The following is a 19968-nucleotide window of genomic DNA, read 5'->3' as shown; positions in this document are numbered from 1 at the left end:
GAGCCAGAGTGAAGGGTAGGGGCTATCCAAAGTACCTCTTAACTCTCTCAACTTCCTATCTCTCCCCGTCTCCACCAAGAAGTAAGAACACATTCTACCCCGAAACCAGAATCATTTCAACTCTAAATAGTGGCTTTCCACTCTTGATCTCAACCCAAAAGATGAAAAACATTTTAAATTGCACCTGAGTATACAAGAAGCTGAAACAAAAGTTCCATAAGTGGAGACTAAAATGTGTAATACATTCTGAATTTTCTATTTTATTCTATTTAATTTTTTAATGCCGGTCACAATCCTCTAAATGGATTTTAAGACATATCAATGGGTCACAACCAGCTGTTTGAAAGAACTGCTCTGAAACATCACATGGGGAGGGGACTTAAAGGTCATCTAGTCCAATCCTTTTATTTTACAGAGGGTAAACTGAGACTCAGAGAGGTTAAATCACTTGCCCAAGGCCACAAAGCTAGTAAGTGGCAGTACTTGGATTTCAACCAAGATCTGACTCAACTATTGAATTCTTACCATGTGTCAGCCACTATGCTGAGTTCTTGAAGAGCATTATTTCATTTAATACCCACTGTGATCCTATGAAACAGATATTACCATTCCCACTTTACAGACGAGGAACAAAAAGTCTCAGGATGGGGAACATGACTTATTCAGGGTGTCACACAGTCAATAACAGACCCAGGACTTGTCTCCAGATTCAGCTGTCCATAAATCCTGTGGTCTCGACCACTAAGCCCACTCTGAAGAAAGTGGTTATGAAAGTGGGTTTGTGAGCTCTAAGCGCCTAAGCGTGCACATGGGCGGCAGTGATAACGTTGTGCTCCCTACTCTTCGGGGCCTTATCACTGCGCCACCAGCTCCCAAAGAACGTTGGTGGTGGGCTACCCTGGTGGCGCAGTGGTTGAGAGTCCGCCTGCCGATACAGGGGACATGGGTTCGTGCCCCGGTCCGGGAGGATCCCACATGCCGCGGAGTGGCTGCGCCCGTGAGCCATGGCCGCTGAGCCTGCGCGTCCGGAGCCTGTGCTCCGCAACGGGAGAGGCCACAACAGTGAGAGGCCCGTGTACCGCAAAAAAAAAAAAAAAAAAAAAGTTGGTGGTAAACGAAAAGAGAACAGACTTTAGCCTAAGGAAGAGGAGGATTCGAAACCCAGCCCCACCATTTACTCGGAACACCAGTTTAACCTCTGCTTTTCAGTTTCCCCATCTGTGAAGCTGGGACTACAACAGCACCCGTCTCCAGGACTGAAAGAGCCAATCTTAATTTCCCGGCCCCCGGAAGCGCCTTAGCAAACATAGACCCTCTCCGAGCCCCGCCCTCTTCTCCCCACGCGCTTGCGCCGCACAGGGGCGCCTTTTACGACGCGGCGGTCGCGGCGCGCTTGGCGGCCGGAGCGAAACGAGCGAGCCGCGGGTGGCGGCGGCAGGGCACGGGGACGCGCGGGTGGCGGCGTCGCCATGTCGCATGGCCACAGTCACGGCGGGGGCGGCTGTCGCTGCGCCGCCGAACGTGAGGAGCCTCCCGAACAGCGCGGCCTGGCCTACGGCCTGTACCTGCGCATCGACCTGGAGCGGCTGCAGTGTCTCAACGAGAGCCGCGAGGGCAGCGGCCGCGGCGTCTTCAAGCCGTGGGAGGAGCGGACCGACCGCTCCAAGGTGGGCCTTCCGGGGCCTGGGTGGGCGGGCGGGGACCCGCGCGGGGCCTCAGGCCGCCCGTCTGCTCTGTCAGTCTCATTTCTGAAGTTAAAAATAACCACGGCCGGATTGCTAAGCGTTTTCCCGTGCCCGTCTCCTGCCACCCTTTTGAGAGGCGAACAGGGTCGAATCTCCCCATTTTGTAGGTAGAGGAGCCGAGGCCCAGAGACGGGAAAGGGCGCTTTGCTTTACACGGCCAACGTTCAGTTCCAGGGCTGCGGGGGGTAGTGAGGGAGGATGACCCATCAGGGCGTTTTCCCTACCGTTTGACCACTGGTCCTAGTGGCTGCCTGATTACTTATCACCTGATGAAGACCGAAGACCAGCCTAGGGAGATGAAGCACGTTATCCTGTCTAGAGTATTTACCATTGTGGGGCGTAGAGCCATTTGAAAGCTGTGGACCGCATAGGCCCAGATCTCTGCACACAATTTCCGGAGGCTAGTTGGTGCAGGAGGTTAATAAGTGCTGGAAGACTGAGGGCGGTTGACTGTCTGCATTGCACTCCAGCTGTAAAGCAGGGTGGAAGATGCCTGAAATCGTAGGCGCTCAGCAAATATTTGTTGCTTTCTCCTCTCTCCTCCTTCTCTCCTCCAGTTTGTTGAAAGTGATGCAGATGAAGAGCTTCTGTTTAATATTCCGTAAGTATTTCTTTGGTGCTTGCCTCAGGCTAAAGAGGCTGTACCCATTTGCCTTACCAGGATTCGTTCCATGGTTGTGTCAAGAGCACACCTCTGTTTCTGGAAATGGGGTAAATTACTGAGGTGGGTGTGAGTAGCTTTCTTGGTGCAAAAAAGATGTATTTGTTAAAAGATAACTGAGAAGTCAAGGTAAATTTTTTAGAACCGAAGAATGCCAGAGGCAGACATGATCTTAGAAATTATCTAGCACAAGTCTGACACATGAGCAAACTGAAGCCCAGTAAGGGGAAGGGCCTTGCCCAGGGTCACACAGCTCAGCAGAGATTGAACCCCAGGTTGACAACCCTCTTTTTTTGCATTCTGGCAGATTTACAGGCAATGTCAAGCTCAAAGGTATCATTATAATGGGAGAAGATGATGACTCACACCCCTCTGAGATGAGACTGTAAGTGGCGAGGGTCTAGGCCCTCAAGAAGCTCCTATCCCTTTTTCTCTTTTCTCTGGTAGCACTTTATTCCAGAATAGTCTAATTTTTTCTTTTTACTGGGTTAAATATCCCCTCCCCCTCTTAAAAAAAAGTCTTATGTTTGTTCTGCATTGAAATACACTTATCTGTCTCTTCCTGAATTAACGACATTTTTAGATTAAGTATCTTTAGCGCCAACAGCTTGTCTCTCTTCAAAGTATTTGCTGTGGCACCATTGGCATCCTGTAAATGCCAATTGTTGATGACTTTGCAGTTTTCTTAATAACCCAGCTGCAGATCTCAAATGATCTTCAAGGAGTCTACTTTGGGGTTAGCTTCAACATCTTCCCTTGCTGTTTCAGACAATTACAATCTTTCTGTGTGTTTTGTTGAGATGGAAGCAGTCCATCTGAGTTTACATGGCCTTTAGTTAGCAAAGTTCTATATACCTCTCGTAACATGGAATCTGTTCATACTAGAGCTAGTACTCCTTTTCTGACAAGTTGCCTTATTCCAGCGTAGCCTTTCTAGAGGAGGGGACACTGCTTTCTGAGGGCTGCAGAAGCAAATATCAGAAGAACTTTACATAAAAAGTTCTTCTGAAAAATTGATCAATTTAAATGAGAGATTTAAGAAATGGACACTATTTTTGAATGTTAGAAACATGAATTTGAAAGCAAATCCACATATTTAATCATTGTAAGAAAACAAAGTACGTTTGAGGTGATGCTTTCTGGGACTCGTTTACTTGTGAGATGGATTGACTGGACAAGACTAGACATCCATGTTGTGTTGTAGTTAAGAGGGGGCTCTGGGGTAAATACTCGGGTTCAAATAATGGCTGTACCGCTTGCTAGCTGCATGACTTGGGCGTTACTTCTCTGTATCCCAATGTTTCCATATGTAAAATGGCAGTAATAGTCTGAACCTCTTAAGATTGTGGAGAGAAATGAGCTATAACATGTAAAGAGCTTAGAATAAATCTGGAACGTAGTATGTGCCCCGTTTTGTTTTGTTTGTTGGTTGGTTTTGGGTAGGGGGGTTGGCTGCGCTGCACAGCTTGTGGGATCTTAGTTCCCCGAACAGGGATTGAACCTGGGCCCTCAACAGTGAAAGAGCAGAGTCCTAACCACTGGACCGCCAGGGAATTCCATAGTATGTGCCTGGTTTTGGAAAGGCAGGTGCAAATGCTTATAGAGCCCTCAGTTCTAAGCACTTTGCACTTTATCAAATCTAAGATGTCATTGATGATAAAATGCACCATTATTTTATGTACCGTTGATAAAGAAAAAAGCAGTATCTGTTCAGCTATGACATGTCACTAATACATTCAGAAAAGTTAACTTGAGACCTTAAATCAGTGAAATTTGAACACAAACTAGGTGTTAGATGATATTAAAGAATTACTGCTAATTGTTGTTCATTGTAAAATGGTATCATATTTTTTTTTTACGAAGTCCTTACTTTGTAGAGATATATACGGACATATTTATGAGTGAAATGATACGTTTGAGATTGCTTCAGAATATCAAGCACAAACAAAATGGGGGTGATAGGCAAAATTGGCATGATCCTGAATATTGAAGCTCAGTAATAAGTATATGGAGATTCATTATATTTTTCTCTTTACTCTTATGTATGTTTGAAATTTTCCATAGTAAAATTTTTTAACAAGTGTGTCTCTTAGAATTGATCAATTTAATATCCACATCAGCTGTATGGGATATGTACTATCACTATCCCCATTTTACACATGATGAAATAAGAGACAGATGAAATCACTTGCCCAAAATTACACAGCTGGTCAGTGACAGAACCAGGCTTTAAACCTAGGAAGTCTGGCTCCAGAGACACTGCTTTTAACCACAGTGCTACACTGCCTCTCATAATGCTGCTTATAAGTGTTCACTACTATTATTATTCTGTGCATCATTCTTAGAAACACGTTGAAGCAAACATTTGCTTTCCTATGTTACCTGCATTTTGCTGCAGCTAATATCTAGGCCCCTCCCATGTGGGTGTGTTAATAAGACACTAGAGATTGGGGGTGTGTGTGGCCCAGTCCTTTAGAATTTGTGAGTTACAGAGGAGACTGCTGTTTCTTAGATATGTCTTTGAAAATTTGTTTCTTCACTAGCAGTTTTACTTAACTTTCCAAAGCCCATTGTGAGTTGGCGGCCTTTTGTGCTTTCTTCAAAATGGAAATCCCCAAGTTGTATTTTTTTAAGACTTGTAAGATGACTCTGTATATAGGGTAATTTTGAACACAGAAAAATGCTTGCGTGTTGGGTTACCTGATCTTATCTCTTAACTGTGTTTAAGATGTTTCTGCCAAAGTATTTTTCCCCATGAGTAAAGCTGTTTTATTTAACATCCTCAGCTTGGTCTGAATGTGCTGAGTTGCTTATTTTCTCCATGCATTTGCTGCGTGTGACCCAGTTTGAGCTATCGCTTTGTGTATTGCTTCTCATGCGCTCTTAACCCACTCAAAGATGCCACTGGCTTATGTTGCAGTTCTCAGCTCTTGTTGGATTAAAGATATTTGTGTATAAATGCCAGTAAAATGCCGTTTCCAAAATTTGATCTCCTGTTGATAGAACCGAGGGCAGTTGAGGAGTCAGTAGGAAGTTCTGAGAACCTGAAAAATGTGATCATGCACATTTCTTGATTTTTCTCCCCTTTCCTTTCTCAGGTACAAGAACATTCCACAGATGAGCTTTGATGATACAGACAGGGAGCCAGATCAGACCTTTAGTCTGAACCGGGATCTTACAGGAGAACTAGAGTATGCTACAAAGTAAGCACTGGGCCTCTCTTCCACTCTTTGGCTTCTGAGAATGGCAGGCGCTCCCTCACTTGCAGTGAGCATCTGTGCATTAGCATTTAGTGGGCTTGCAATTGTTTTTGGCCCATCTCCTGCTTCCTTAGCATCAGAAACAAGTTAAAACAGTGGAGAGGCCTGATCCTAGGCTTGGTCAAATTTTGGCAGAGGTTCAGTGCAAGCCACAGACTTGTTAACCTGGAAGCAATTGACAGATTTGAATGAGCTCCTAGTATGGTCTTAGGAAAGATGTTTTCAGAATTCCTCTTTGCGTAGTGGGCTTACAGCAGCCAAGTTACATGTGACCACCTTACCTCTCTCATTTTCCTACTGAGCTTGCTTTCAGATCCCTGCGTGGTCGCACAGCATTTCTCATTCCTGTTCCTTGCGGGCAGGGGCAGTGTTGATTCATTTTTCTGTCCCTATTGCCTTGGACAAGATCTGGCAGATGTTCAGTAAATGTTCACTGTATTCATTGCTTGCCCAAAGGAGAAGAATGAGACGTAAGACCCCAAGATTGTTCTCTGACATTTGCCTGGGTTTTACCACAGGATGGAGCTGGAATTGACTTTTTTGACATGGGTAGTGAGCTTCTCACTGAACTCTTAATTGTTGTCTTCTCTCTCCACTCTTTCATCCTCCAGAATTTCTCGTTTTTCAAATGTCTATCATCTCTCAATTCATATTTCAAAAAACTTTGGAGCCGATACCACAAAGGTCTTTTATATTGGCCTGAGAGGAGAATGGACTGAGGTAAGATGGGGTTGGAAGTATTATTGCCCCTCTAATATGTGTACATATGTTTGTATATCTGCATGCTGTGGTGGTAGGAGCTTGAAGGAAAGGAAAAAGAGCAAGTGAGACATTGATTGCTCCCAGTCTGGTTTTTCTTGGTTTCATCACTGTAAACTGTCCGTCTCATTTGACAGGCTATAGGAATTTTAAGGGGGTTGAAATAATACAGCTGATATCAATGCAGTTTTTCACCTTAAAATTCTTTCCTTCATTTAACATTATTGGTAACCTTTCTTGTTCTGGGCACCAGAGATAGGGTGATAAACAAGATAGACAAGGTCTTCTTCTCATGGTGCCTCCATTATAGTGGAGGAATGAATCTTCTAAGTGATGGGGTGAATCATTGATTCGATCTTACCCAGGCTTCTCAGGATAAAAAGTATCAGAACGGGGAATAGATTAGATGATGACTTCTAGAAATGAACCTGAATAAGGACCACTCCGTTGAGTGGTCTAGGCAATGGCCGGCTGACCCAGCCTCTCAATTTTCTTGCAGCTTCGCCGACATGAGGTGACCATCTGCAATTATGAAGCATCGGCCAACCCAGCTGACCACAGGGTCCATCAGGTTACCCCACAGACACACTTTATTTCCTAAGGGCTGGCCAAGGCTCCCACAGAGGCGTTGTGTCAGTGAAGATGTACGACATACTGTTGGGAAAGACAGAGAGAGATGGGGCTCCAGAGAGAGTTGGCTGCCACAGCCTCTGCCAAGCTTTGTCTTTGGGGCTTGCTGCAGAAACCTGACCTACGGAAGACACCACACCCCCGGGAAGGGTCGTGTGGGTGCCGAGGGACAATCGTGGTTCTCTGGGGCCCTGCAGAAGTTGGGTCTTGGGGTGGTCAGCACCTGGCAGTCATGGATAATGCCTGCCTTCCCAGTTAATGTGGCCACGGGATCCCAAGTGTCTTGATGCTTTGTGGCAGGATTTTTGTGTGACTTGTTTTTTTTAAATGGAGACTCCTCCTGGGCTGCAGTAAACTTTGTGAAGCCTCAGCATTGTGTTCGTATTAACCACCAGGAGGGTGTCGAGCTAGAAGTCCTTGTCCCTGCGTGCTCCTTCTCCCTGTCACCTTTCACCATTCTTGTCAAGCTGCCCAGCTTGGAGTTGTCTGTCGTGCGCTAGTGTCCCATGGTTATAGTTAGAAGAGCAAGAATCTCCTGATAATGCGTAATAGCTTGAGAAGAAGTTCTTTTTTCCTGCTAACCAGGTAAGCAGTCTGAGGAGAGCATGGGCATCGTTTCTGTGTTTGTTGGGATCCTGGTCGGGGTAAGATTGGGACTTAGATAAGATTCCTCTTGGGACATCCTTAATATTTATTAGCTTCTAACTAGTGTTGTAAGCCCAGTTGCCAATTTGGAGATCTCAGTTCTTCTGTTCATGGATTTTTATTCACTGTGACTAATAAGCTTCCTAATAAATCCTTGCCAGACTTAATGTTTGTATAGTCTTTTGAGTTCTTGGTAGTACTCATGAAACCTTTACTGAGAACTGTATGAAACTTTGAAATCTGTTGTTGTTTTGGACCAGGTAGGTGATAAGTGCCACAGTTAAATCGACACTAGATGAGTATCTCCAGGAAAGGTCAGGTTTAATTCTGTACAGTAGGCTAAAAACGCTCCTACACCCACCCACCCACCCACCCACATTTTGTAAAGAAGAAGGTGAGGTTAAAAACCTTATATTCCATTTCTTAGGTAAGGAAGTAAGTTGTGAGGTGATGTTTACAAAAACAAGGGAGAACAGATTCTGGAGCTCATCAGAAGAAATGGTGAGGAAAGTGAAGTGAGCAGCCCCTAAGGTCTGAAGGTAGACCCAAGAAGTTGGACTTAAGATTTGCAAGTCAGTACGGCGATTGGACAGAATTTAAGTATCCTAAAAGGGGATTTAAAGTGGTCAGTATTCTCTCCTTTGCAGAAAATAGAAACACTTGGTAATGGAAATTAGTGTTGAATTTAATCCTACTGAGGGAATGCCTCTGAGGGATTGGCCCACACCGTTGCTAGCCTGTTTCTCCAGCTTATCCTGGGGAAAGCCTGCCACCACCAAGCCTTGCCCGAGCCTCAATTTCTAAAAATGCAGCCTGAAATCAACCAGAATGCAAATACAATTCTCGACGCACCAAGGGTCCTACTCACTCCTCCGCCACAGCCTTTTTATTTCAGTTGGGTTATTTGGAGATAAAGAAGGGCTATGTTTTAATTTGGAGTAGGGGGAAAATAGAAGTGTTAGAGCAGACTAACCATTAATCCCACTAGCACTAATCACTGGTAGCCTCTGAGACAAGGCCTCTGAATTTGAGCTTCACTTTGAAGAATTTGCTCAAAGTGCCACAGTGTCTTAGGTGATTGGGGTGCAGGAGGAATTGTTTATTCTTCCACAAGCAGACCCAGCAGGGATTCTGGGAGTGGGAGCAACTGTGTTGTCCTCATCCATTCACCCCTTTTCCAACCCTGGATCCTTGGCCTGCTCTGGTCCTCTGGACCTAAAAGTTTTCCTGCTCTGTGACGGGCTGAGCACTTAAGACCAAACTGCCTCTTAACCTGGGAAAAAGTGCTTTGTTGAGCTTCCAGATATACTGTTTCCTTTCAGTTCAAAAAAACCTAGTGTACATTAAGCTGGGCAGATGAGTCCTAAGCTGCTGAGGGATGACTCATTTCCTGTGTGCAGATGCCCACAGGCCCTGTCAGGGACATGGTCCTGCAACCCAGTTTGCCTCCCCTTCCAGCCTTTATGTGGACCCTGAGCCCCATTCCACTTTTTCCGATGCTGCAAGGAGCAAAGGGTGACTCGGTGACCAAATGAAACCCTCTTTGTTAACAACTGGAGCTCGCTGATGGTGGTATTTTGTGCACTGTCTGTGTGGTATTGCTTGCTGAGGGCAGAGCTAAGACAACACCTCCGATTCCTGACCAGTTGTCTCGGACACTGCTGATGCCAGTGTTCTTTTCTCCCAGGTCCTTTTTAGAGTCATCATGTCCTCAACGCTGTGATTTTACACTGTGTAGAGCATTTCCACACGGCCTCATTTGAGCCTAACAGCAAAGCTGTGAAGTAAGCTGGGTGGTTATTGTCACCGTTTTACAGCTCAGGAAGCAGGTGCAGGGGCAGCATCACAGTGTAATCCTGAGGTTGCTGTTTACTTCCCTCCCCTGAGCCTCAGTTTCCTCATCTTTCAAATAAGGTTGGAAGACTAGATGGTCTCAAAGTGTCTTTTCAGCTGAGTGTATGACTTTATCCATGACCCTGGAACAGGACGTGAGGGCCAGTGGTGGAAACCTAAGACCATAAATGGGTGGGAAGGTGGGAAACTCTGCTAGTGTGAGGAATGCTTCTCCTTCAGGACAGGTTTCCTCCAGGAGGCGCACGGGTGGTGGTAGCAAGTGGGAGCTACGGAGGCACTGTCTAGATTCGGCCGGAGACTCCGTGGCTTGGTTGTGGGGAGGGGCCCCACCGTACCCAACATGGCAGCTCCTATCTGAAGAAACCCCGACGCCCACTTCCGGGTTCCGTACCGCTGGCCAGGCTACTTCCGGCAGCGCGATGGCTGGGTTCCCGGGACTCGAACGGAAGTTCCGGCGGGGGCGGCAGAGGGGGAAGAGTGTGTGTCTGTGCGGGAGAGAGAGGAGAATCGCCCGAGAGGTCTCGAAACCCCCAGGAGTGGAGGTACCGTGGTCCGGGGCCAGCAGGCCCGGGGAGGGCACTGGCGGGGCATCGGCCCAACGCGAGGGTACTGGCGAGTGGGGAGGGGCAACCGCAGTTGTGAGGGATGGGGGTGGGGAGTGAGGTGCGAAGAGGCGCTGGCCGGTCTGGGGGACTTTGGGGGCAGAGAGGGAGAGGAAGATGGGGTCCCGGTGTGATGAGAGGGACTTCAGGGTCGGAAGTGGAGGATCCCGTTGTGGGGCGGGTGCTCTCCAGGGTCAAACGTAGAACGCCCCTTTGTGGGCAGAGGCGGGTCCGGGGTCAGGATAGAAATTGTCACTGTGGGGAGGGCGACTCTCGGTCAGAACAGAAGTTCCCATTGTGGGGAGTGGGAGACCATAGGTCAGGGTGGAAGTTTTTACTGTGGCGAGGAAGACCCCAGGTCAGGGGGAAAGGCACCACTCTGAGAGGAGGGGCCTGGGGTGAGGGGTGGAAGAATCTCTGTGGGGAAGGAAGGGAATCTCAGCTTAGGACAAAAGGTGCATTCCTGTGTGGGAAGAGGAACCCCAGGGTCAGAGGTGAGGGATTCTACTGTGTGGAGGGGCGCTCGGGGGAGAGGGGAGGGGGAAGCCAGTTGGTGGGGTGGGAGGGGTGGGCGCTGCTAGGAAGGGTCGGCACTTAGGGGCAGGTAGCAGAAGCTGCCGGGGAGTTTGGAGGATGCTAAGGACGGGAGGAGCCAGCCAGCTTGGCATTCTTTTGTGCGTTTGGGAGTCCCAGAGCATGGTCGAGCTGGGGGACCTATTTGGAGTCAGTGGGCAGCAGCAGGTGGCCTCATACAGGGGGGTGGGGGGCACTGTTTAGGAGGTGGGTGGTGGATCGGAGTTTGTGTGCCTTCTGGGGACATGGGCAGCTCCCAGGGGCTCTGAGAAGGGCTGAGCCAGAAGGCTGATGGGGGCTGGATGGGAGGGAAGTTGGAGAAAATGAGTGTGGGGTTGAGAGTAGGGGCTGGAAACATATTTCCCGGCAGTTTTCCTTCCCTTCATTTCCCAGTAGGGCCGGGAGTTGGGAAGGAGGGGACGCAAGGGCTCTAGAGAAGGGGGATGATTGGAGAGCAGGAAGAGGAGGCAGTTACCTGCCAACGAGTGTTAGGTGGGGAGAAGGCAGCAGGGGATGCCCTGGCTCCCCTGCCCCATGGCCCCAAAGCCCTGCCTCTGCCCACCTCCAGCAACCTCAGGCTGTGTGGGGGGCCAGAAGCAGGGCCACTAGGGTGGCTGCCCCTGCTTTTCAGCCCTGGAGTGAAGGCAAACTTCCTGCCCGCTTGCTCGGGCCCAGAACTTCTTGCCTGGCTTTTCTTTGTGTCCAGGATAGAACCTGGGGTGCGGTGGAGGGCTGATGGCCCGGGTGGGCCCTGGCTTTGAGGCTCTGCTTCTGTGTCAGGATTCTCTCCCCTTCCTGGCCTTGCTCCTGACCACTGTCCCGAATGTGCACAGGCCCCAGCCGTGGAGCCCTGCAGTGTATGTGTGGTAACACCATGTCTGTGCCCCTGCTCACCGATGCTGCCACTGTGTCTGGAGCTGAGCGGGAAACAGCTGCGGTAAGGGTCTTCTGCTACCCACGCAGCCCCCAGGGGGCCGGCTGGGGAACTGGCTGGAGGGGGCGTGGGGAAAATAGAGGTGGCAGTGAGGAGAGGGTGAGCAGCCTGCAGCCGGGAGGCAGGGGCTTAATCGCCTGTCTGGCTGCCACCTCAGTTCCCCTCCAGGTCCTTGGGGGTGAGGGAGGGGTGGCCAGAAGTTGGAGGACAGAGTGCGAGTGATAGCAGGACGGTGACTGCCCTCTTTCCCATCTGATCCTTTTCCAGGTTATTTTTTTACATGGCCTTGGAGACACAGGGTGAGTGAGCTGGGGAGGGGGTGTTCCTGGGGAAGTGGGGGAGGGCCCAGGGGGCGGGACCTTTGCCCTCCCTTCCTCCCTCTACACATCGGTGTCTTTTCTCTTTTCCCTCCTACAGGCACAGCTGGGCTGACGCCCTCTCTACTATCCGGCTCCCTCACGTCAAGTACATCTGTCCCCATGCGTGAGTGTCACCCCAGCAAGGGGAGGGACTGAAGATAGGGGGTGGTCCTGTGGTCCCAGGCCTGTTCTCTCCTGCCGGCTGCATCCTGGGGCCTGGGGCCCAGAGCAGTCACAGGTGCCATTTTCACCCTTCATCATTCCTGTGGAACCCTCAGGAATAGGGACCAGCCCCAGACCCAAGGCCTCCTAGACCTGAGACTCCTAGAACCAGCACCCCCTGTACCCCTTCCCCAAGTACTCACTGACTGAGCTGGAACCCCGCACACCGAGTGCTGGGCTGTGCTTCTCCATTGCTACTGCCGATGCCCCCAGCCACAGCCTCCAGCCCCACGTGGCAGGTTGCCTAGCAACACCTTAAACACAGGCCCTGCCTGCTGGGAGGGTTCCCCAGGGGTTGCCCTGCCCCCACCTGGGCTCTCTGCTGTGGCTTCCTCATCCCTCCGGAGCATGACGGCCCCTCTTGCTGTCCCTCCCCAGGCCTCGGATCCCTGTGACACTCAACATGAAGATGGTGATGCCCTCCTGGTGAGTCTGGAGAGGGGAATAGGAGCTTGAGGGAGCTGCCTGGGGCCGGCCCAGGTCTCCTAGTAGCTGCCCGCGTCTCTGCTCCGCCAGGTTTGACCTGATGGGGCTGAGCCCAGACGCCCCAGAGGACGAGGCCGGCATTAAGAGGGCAGCGGAGAACGGTAAGCCCCGCCCTCCCCAGCGTCCCCCCCCCTCCCCCCCGCCCAGGGAAGTGCCTGGCACCCCCCCCCCCCCCAGGGAAGTGCCTGGCAAGACCTCTGTCTGGCTCCCTTCCTTGGGTCCCTGTGGCAGCTTTCCCTCCACCCAGTCATGCCCCCTCCCCCCAGTCAGGGCCTTGATTGAGCATGAGATGAAGAATGGGATCCCTGCCAATCGGATCGTCCTGGGAGGCTTTTCACAGGTGAGGGGAGAGAGAGGGGGGTGGGCGGTGGGAGTTGAGCTGTGCCCTCATGAGCCCTCATTCTCTCCTTCCTCCAGGGTGGAGCCCTGTCCCTCTACACAGCCCTCACCTGCCCCCACCCTCTGGCTGGCATTGTGGCATTGAGCTGTTGGCTGCCTCTGCACCGGGCCTTCCCCCAGGTGAGTGTCTCCACTACCCCACTCCTACCCTCTGTCTCCTTGAGGCTGGGGGATTGCGCCCAAGCACTGGCTTTGCTCTCTGAGTCCCGTCTGGCCCACAGGCAGCCAACGGCAGTGCCAAGGACCTGACCATCCTTCAGTGTCATGGGGAGCTGGACCCCATGGTTCCCGTACGGTTTGGGGCCCTGACAGCCGAGAAGCTTCGGTCCGTTGTCACACCCGCCAGGGTCCAGTTCAAGACTTACCCCGGGGTCATGCACAGCTCCTGTCCTCAGGTCAGTGCTGAGGGGCTGCTTCCCACTCCCGCCCTTCTCCTTCCTCCCTCCAGCCAGGAGCCTCTCACAATACCCCCCCACCCCCACCCCCAGGAGATGGCAGCTGTGAAGGAGTTTCTTGAGAAGCTGCTGCCTCCTGTCTAACTACAGTTGCTGGCCCCCAGCGCGGTCCCCCAGCTCATGGGGGACTTGGCACGCGCGGCACCATCTTGGATCTGAGCCGGTCGAGCCCCTTTCTCACCCTCCTGGACCCTTCCTTTTCCCACAGGCCTCTGGGGTAGGCAGGCCAAGGCCTGGCCGGGCCTCCCTTCCTGACTTCAGCCACCTGTCTGCCGCAGGGGGTGGGCTGCTTTCTTATCCCATTTCCCTGGAGGGGGGGCCCCCCTGGCAGCAGTATTGGAGGGGCTGTAGGCAGCGGGAGAAAGGGGCCCAGCCGCTGACCCACTCACTCAGGACCTCATTCACTAGCCCCACTTTGGGCCCCTCCTGTGACCTCAGGGTTTGGCCCCTGGGGCCCTACCAGGCCCCACCTCCCACCCTCTCCCGCCAGCTGATTCTGCCCAGATAATCGTGTCTCTCCTGCCTCCACTCCAGCTGCTTCTCAATCATGAATGTGTCCGTGGCCCGGGCCCCCTTGCTGCTGTGGGCTCCCTGCCCCTGTGCAGGAGTGTGGGTGACGGGGCGGAGTCCTTCGAGGGGGCCTCCCCTCAGCCATTCTGACTTGGGGGCTGGGCCCTGCCTCCCCATTACCCTCCGCCCCCGCGGGCCTGGAGCCTGCAGGGCTGGACTGAGGCTCAAGGTCTCCCCCAGCTGCCTCACCCCACATTGTCCCCACTCTAGGGCCAGGGGGAGGTGGGGAGGAGTCGTGTCTTGTCTTCTGTCTCCATGTAGTTTTGGGTGTTTTTCTTGTTGTGTCTGGATTCCGATAAAATTAAAGCAATTGCTTCACCTCTTAGGCCTGGATGATTCTATCCAAGGGGTAGAGTGTGATCATGTGCAAGAATCTGCTCCAGTGTAAGAAAACTTTATTTTAAATACTTTGGGAAGCTCCTTTGTAGCAGTATAAATTAGTGCCTGGGAGGAGGGCGTTCTGCGTGTCTCAGGGCCCTGCTTCGCCCCACTTGCTCTTGGTGGTCCTCCTGGGTTCCTGGACCCTGTGGAATAGAGACCCCTGATACCTGGTCAGTGGTGCGCTTGGCCTCATGCCTGGTGGGCTGAGTGGGCACAGTTGGGGTCTGAGGTAGGGGAGGCTCTGAGGCCCCTGGGTTCCTCCCAGAGGCTGGAGAGCAGGCAGTTGTTTCTCTTCCTTTTCTGGTCCCTGGTAGGTGAGGGTCTCAGGCCTGCGCGCCAAAGCCTGAAGGATTCTGCTTCTGCCAGCGCCATAGATCTTCACCTGTGATGGGGCGAGGTCTGTGCTCAGGGTCCACGCTGGAGTGCAGGGCCCGCACCACCTTGGACAGCCCGGAGTGGACAGGCCCAGACCCCCGGCGGCCCTTTTCCTAGCCCCCGACTCTCTCCCAGGGGCCAGGCCAGCACCCAGGGTCAGGGGTTGGGCTAGCACTCACACATCCTATCCAGCCCTAAGGCTGCTGACCAGCCCAGCTCCTTGAGGGCCAGGCTGGGGTTGGCATAACAGGCAGCCACATCGCCTTCCCGCCGGGCCACCACCTTGTACGGGATCTGCAAGAGAGGGGGCGGTTGTAGCTTAGCTGAGCTGGCCCTGGCCTTATCTGCCAACTTGCTGACCAGGCCCTCAAGAAATGGAGGTCCAGAGCAGGGTCTCGCTCTCAGGCGTCAAGTCCTAAGGCAGGCTTGGGGAGACAGGGCGGTGCTGGGATGCCCGTCATGTAGGTTAGTAGGAGGGGCTGGGGGTGGGTCAGGGTGGGCTGCCAGCCTACCTTCTTCCCCGAGGCCTTCTCCATGGCCACGACCATCTGTAACACCGAATAGCCCGTGCCCGTGCCCAGGTTGTAGATCTGCCCAGAGAGGAGAACAGGGACCGTGCCGGGGGCTGGACTTACTACCCCTCTGGGCCCCATTGGTCCAGGCCTCCGTCTCCTTCCCCTCCCTTCCTTCTCTTCCTACCCGGCAGCCACACTGCTCCTTCAGCTTCCTCAAGGCCGCGATGTGGCCCTTGGCCAGATCCACGACATGGATGTAATCCCGGACGCCTGCAGAGGAGGAGGTGGTGGGGCGCTGGGTGCAGTACAGTCTCTGTCCCACCGCAGTCTCCCTCCCGGCTCCCACTCCTGGCTCCTCCTGGTTCTGGGCTCACCTGTGCCATCCTCTGTGTCATAGTCGTTGCCAAAGACATTCAGTGCCTCCCGTCGTCCAATCGCCACCTGGGGTGGAGGTCAGGTTAGCTTTTCCCAGGACCTTGGCACCAGCTGTAGCCCTCAAGCCTAGGGCCACCCCCTTCCTTTCCCTTCTCCCTTACCTGGGAGACATAGGGCATGAGGTTATTGGGGATGCCCTGGGGATCCTCGCCGATGCAGCCCGAGGCGTGGGCGCCTATGGGGTTGAAATATCGCAGCAGCACTGCATTCCAGGCCTGTGGGACGCAGGTCAGACGATGGGGGTTGGGGTGCAGGCTGCGTGTCCCAGCTGAATCCAGAGCCCACCCTGCTGGTTCTCTATCCCTAGAAAGGAGCAGGGTATCGGGCCCTCCCTGCAAGTGCTGTGACCTCGTGCAAGTCACTGCTGCTTCCTGAACCCCAGCCTCCTCCTTGGTGGAGGCTGATCAGGATCCCGTCCTCAGGCTCGCGGAGGGTGGGCTGTGAGGGGTCCGTGAGCAGAGCCACGGCTGAGTCAAAGGGGGCCCTCACCTTGTCTGCCTGGCACAGGTCCCGGATCATTTCCTCGATGAAGAACTTGGACTTGCCATAGGGGTTGGTACAGCCACCTGTGGGGTGAGCCTCATCCAGGGGCAGGTACTGGGGGTTCCCATACACGGTGGCCGAGCTGCTAAACACCAGGTTCTTCACCCCGTGGGCCCTCATGATCTGCCCGTGGAGGGGAGGCGTCAGTGGCCTCTGCCTCACACATTATTCCTGCCCCCTTACACCTCCCAGGTGGGTGGGGCTGAGCTATGGGCTCCCATTTACAGAAGGAGAGACCGAGGCTGAGAGGCAAAGACCTAGCAAAGATGACACAGCTTGGGCTCTGCCACCGTGTTTGGCACTGCGTACCCGGCCAGGGACCCTCACAGTGTCTGTGTCCTCGCCTCATGCCTCACCTCCAGAAGCTGGATGGTTCCTGTCAGGTTAACTCGGTAATAATCCAGAGGCTTCTGCACCGACTCGCCCACAGCCTTGAGCCCAGCAAAGTGGATGACTGCCGTGAAGCTGTGCTGCAGGGTTGCAAAGCTGGGGTCAGAGGTTGCTTACAGGCCTGGCCCTTGGCTATGCCCCCTTCCTGTCTGCCTGCCAAGCACCCACCTTCTTAAAAAGACGCTGTAGGGCTGCCTGGTCCAAGATGTCCATCTCCTCAAACTCCACAGAGTGGCCTGTCAGCTCCTGAACCCGCCGCAAGCTCTCAGGCATGGAGCCCCCTCCTGGTTGGGCACATAGAGGCCATCAAAGTCAGAGGAGATGGGGTGCTGGGTTCCCAAGGGACTGGCCAGACACCCATCTCTTGGAGGCAGAACGCAGGGTTTCCCTTCCATCCCCCTGGGAGCCCCAGCCCCCTCCGCCTGCTCACCACGAATGGCGTTATGGAAGTTGTCGACGACCACCGGCGAATAGCCCGCTTCCAGCAGCTCCAGCACGGTGTGGCTGCCGATGTAGCCAGCCCCACCTGTTACCAGCACCTTCTCCGCCATCGCGGCTGGCCCGGGACGGAGACTCAGAGGTGGCTGAGGCTGCCTGCTCAGGGCCTCCTTCGATCTGGACTCGCGTCAGAGGGAGGCAGTGGTGCGTCCTAGTTAATAGGGTGGGTCTGGAGTCAGCCCTGGTCCAAGACTGGATACCATCACTTTCTGGCCTTAGGCCTTGGAGACCACTTCTCTCTTGGCCTTAGTTTCCATCTCTATAACGTGGAGTTTATAACTGTCCAACTATCACGTGGTGTGAGGGTCAGATGAGGTGATTTTAAAGGACTGCCACATGGTACAGGTGGGGAGACTGATGGCACAAGCACCATAACTGACCGGGGGTTGGGAAGATGGAACCCTAGGCTCCACACTGCCTTCCCCGAGGTGTCTGGGGACTGGACAGTTCTGGACAAAAGGAAACAAGGCAGCAGCATTGGGACTCCAAGAGCCCAGGAAGGGGTTCTGTCTGCTCAGACTCGGACCTTCCCAGTCCCTCTGCCATCACTAGGTATACACTGGCTCCTTGGTTCAGTGACTAATACCTCCTGGGGTAAGCAGCCCCCTGACTCCCTCCCACAAAGGTCAACTGGGAGGAGGCAGGAAATATAGCAGATGGCCTCAGGGTGGGGTCTTTTGCCAGGCAGGCTGAGCCCAGCTCTGGGGTTACAGCACTGCACTCCTGGAGTGGGCCCCACCCCAGGTCAGCCAGGCTGGTTCCGCCTGTGCGGATGCCACTCCCGGCTTGGAGCTAAGGATCCCGCCTAATTCTAGGTGGCACTGAACAGGGTAGTGTAGACGTGGCCTTGGCCCCAGGCTCCACTGTCAGGTGTGCAACACCACCCTGAACAAACTCTACGGGCAGAGACGGTGGAGCGGAGGAGGGGGGCGGGGGAGGAAACTCAGACACTGAAGTCTTTCATTCCGGGCGGCCTGGCCCGCAGCCGCCTTCCTCCGAGCTGCGTCAATCCTCTTCTGGGCTCACCCAGCTCGACTGAACGCCCGCTGCGTGCCAGGCTCTGTATTGGGCACTTTTGCATTATTTTCCTGAATTCCCCCAATATCCTGATGAGGTAGGTGTTATTACTGGCACTTTACAAAAAAGGATACTAAGGTCAGAGAGGTGAAGTAATTGCCTTAAGTCACAAAGCTAGTGCTGGCCGGGCTAGAATCTGGATCTCCAGGATCAAAGCCCCGCCCCTCTCCCCAAGCAGTTCGCCCCCCGCCCCCACTGTTTCCCGCTGGACTCTGCTCCTGACGCTGAAGCCGCCCCCGCCGCCGACCCACCGAGCTCCACGCACTGTGCGGGCCCCCGGAAAGTGGTGGCGGAGGAGCTATGGGAGGCAGGAAGGCTGGTGAGGCCGGCCTCCCTCCGACTCGCAGAGTGGCCTCGGTCAGCTGTCGCCTCCTCAGTTTTCCCAGTCCGTAAAATGGAGAGGAGGGGGCGCAGGGCCGTGAGCTATCAAGTGCACTTGAGCCTCAGGCTGGGATTCGGGCGGTGGCTCGGAGGGGGCCGAACTAGGAGTGCCTCGGCCGGGAATGAATGAACCCTGGCCACCCCAGCCAAGGCAGCGGGAGCTGCGAGCAGCGAGGGTGGGTCCGCCCTGGCGGGACTCTGCCCAGAAAGCAGCCCAGACCCCCGAGACTCTCCCTCGCGCCCGGCGGACCACCCGGCCCCTCGCAAACCCGCCCAGACCCCCCATTCGCCTCCCGAACCTGCTCCGCACCACGCACCCCGCGCTGCCTCGAACGGCGCCGCCTCCCGAGCTCCGCGCCCAGTCCCTTTAAGAACCGACGGCCCGCCCTGGCCCCGCCTCCTCCACGCCCCCAAGAGACGTGTCAGCGGGGAGACCGCAGTACGGGGCGCCGGGAGGATCAAGGAAGCTACGTCTTCAGGACGCCTGCGCGGCACGTCCCGCAGAGGGCGGTACCGACCCGTGCCTGGGCGGTGGGCGGAGGAAGGCACGGCACGGCCCGGAGCCGCGCCCGCGAGCCCAGGCGCCAGCGCTTGTCCCGACCACGGGAGACAGGCGCCGCGCCCCAGGAGATGGGGCTTCTCAGGGACGCCCGGCAGCCGTCCCGCGGCGGGAGCCATAGCCAAGCGTGGGGCCGAAGACCGCGGCTCCACGCTCGCCCGCAGGTTTTCCACTGTTTTCGTAGCTGCCAAACTCTTTCTTTTTAGTAACCCTGGCATGAAGCAGATGGCTGCCTGGAACAGAGGCGAGAGGGACGGCGCCGAAGGACGGGAACGGGTAGGGGTCGCCCAGAAGCTGCCGTTCTGGAAAGTCTAGTTTAAAAATCCGCCAAAGGGAACTTCCCTGTCGGTCCTGTAAGACTCCGTGCTCCCGATGCAGGGGGCCCGCGGTTCGATCGGGGAACTAGATCCCGCATGCATGCTGCAACTAAGAAGTCCATATGCCGCACCTAAAGATCCCGAACGCAGCAACGAAGACCCGGCATAGATTAGATTAGATAGATAGACCCGGCGTAGATGGATTAGATTAAATAAATAAGATGGTTAGATTAGATAGATTTTTTTTTTTTTTAAATACCGCTAAGGGAGCCCTAAAACTAAAACAGGAATTACAGCGCCAATTGCGGTCAGCCTGGAACGGTTTGCACCCTGCCTACCATAA

The 19968-nt window shown here is 53.9% G+C and overlaps 3 protein-coding genes across 7 annotated transcripts; 2 read left to right on the top strand and 1 right to left on the bottom strand.

The window, feature by feature from the left end:
* Positions 1 to 1428: 1428 nt before the first annotated feature.
* On the top strand, positions 1429 to 8035 carry PITHD1 (PITH domain containing 1). The gene is made up of 6 exons (XM_022552044.3): positions 1429 to 1667; positions 2303 to 2346; positions 2714 to 2791; positions 5505 to 5609; positions 6278 to 6386; positions 6925 to 8035. Exons 1-6 carry the CDS (start codon positions 1470 to 1472, stop codon positions 7024 to 7026), a joined length of 636 nt encoding a protein of 211 aa, XP_022407752.1. The 5' UTR covers positions 1429 to 1469; the 3' UTR covers positions 7027 to 8035.
* A 1923-nt stretch (positions 8036 to 9958) lies between these two features.
* LYPLA2 (lysophospholipase 2) lies at positions 9959 to 14479 on the top strand. 3 transcript variants are annotated; one of them, XM_089899199.1, is made up of 11 exons: positions 9959 to 10090; positions 10937 to 10943; positions 11563 to 11666; positions 11931 to 11962; positions 12081 to 12146; positions 12623 to 12670; positions 12761 to 12831; positions 12997 to 13070; positions 13148 to 13249; positions 13351 to 13524; positions 13618 to 14479. In XM_089899199.1, the coding sequence occupies exons 1-11, from the start codon at positions 9974 to 9976 to the stop codon at positions 13666 to 13668; spliced, it is 846 nt and encodes a 281-aa protein (XP_089755325.1). In that variant the 5' UTR covers positions 9959 to 9973; the 3' UTR covers positions 13669 to 14479. The 3 variants fall into 3 exon arrangements, with proteins under 3 accessions (XP_089755325.1, XP_022407488.1, XP_089755319.1); XM_022551780.3 differs by lacking the exon at positions 10937 to 10943 and having other exon boundaries at positions 9966 to 10096; XM_089899193.1 differs by lacking the exons at positions 10937 to 10943; positions 12997 to 13070 and having other exon boundaries at positions 9966 to 10096.
* Positions 14191 to 19124, bottom strand: GALE (UDP-galactose-4-epimerase). 3 transcript variants are annotated; one of them, XM_089899161.1, is made up of 11 exons: positions 19067 to 19124; positions 17224 to 17442; positions 16962 to 17077; positions 16760 to 16873; positions 16350 to 16526; positions 15962 to 16075; positions 15800 to 15866; positions 15610 to 15695; positions 15423 to 15500; positions 15090 to 15204; positions 14191 to 14917 (listed from the first exon to the last, which is right to left on the bottom strand). In XM_089899161.1, exons 2-11 carry the CDS (start codon positions 17342 to 17344, stop codon positions 14859 to 14861), a joined length of 1047 nt encoding a protein of 348 aa, XP_089755287.1. In that variant the 5' UTR covers positions 17345 to 17442; positions 19067 to 19124; the 3' UTR covers positions 14191 to 14858. The 3 variants fall into 3 exon arrangements, with proteins under 3 accessions (XP_089755287.1, XP_022407482.1, XP_089755292.1); XM_022551774.2 differs by having other exon boundaries at positions 19049 to 19114; XM_089899166.1 differs by lacking the exon at positions 16350 to 16526 and having other exon boundaries at positions 19049 to 19116.
* Between the last annotated feature and the right edge of the window lie 844 nt (positions 19125 to 19968).

This window comes from Delphinapterus leucas, chromosome 1, assembly GCF_059928025.1.
Source record: "Delphinapterus leucas isolate spDelLeu-1000000601 "Yukka" chromosome 1, BTC_Dleu_Yukka2, whole genome shotgun sequence".
Taxonomy (NCBI): Eukaryota; Metazoa; Chordata; class Mammalia; order Artiodactyla; family Monodontidae; genus Delphinapterus; species Delphinapterus leucas.
This window is presented reverse-complemented; position numbering and strand designations above follow the sequence as displayed.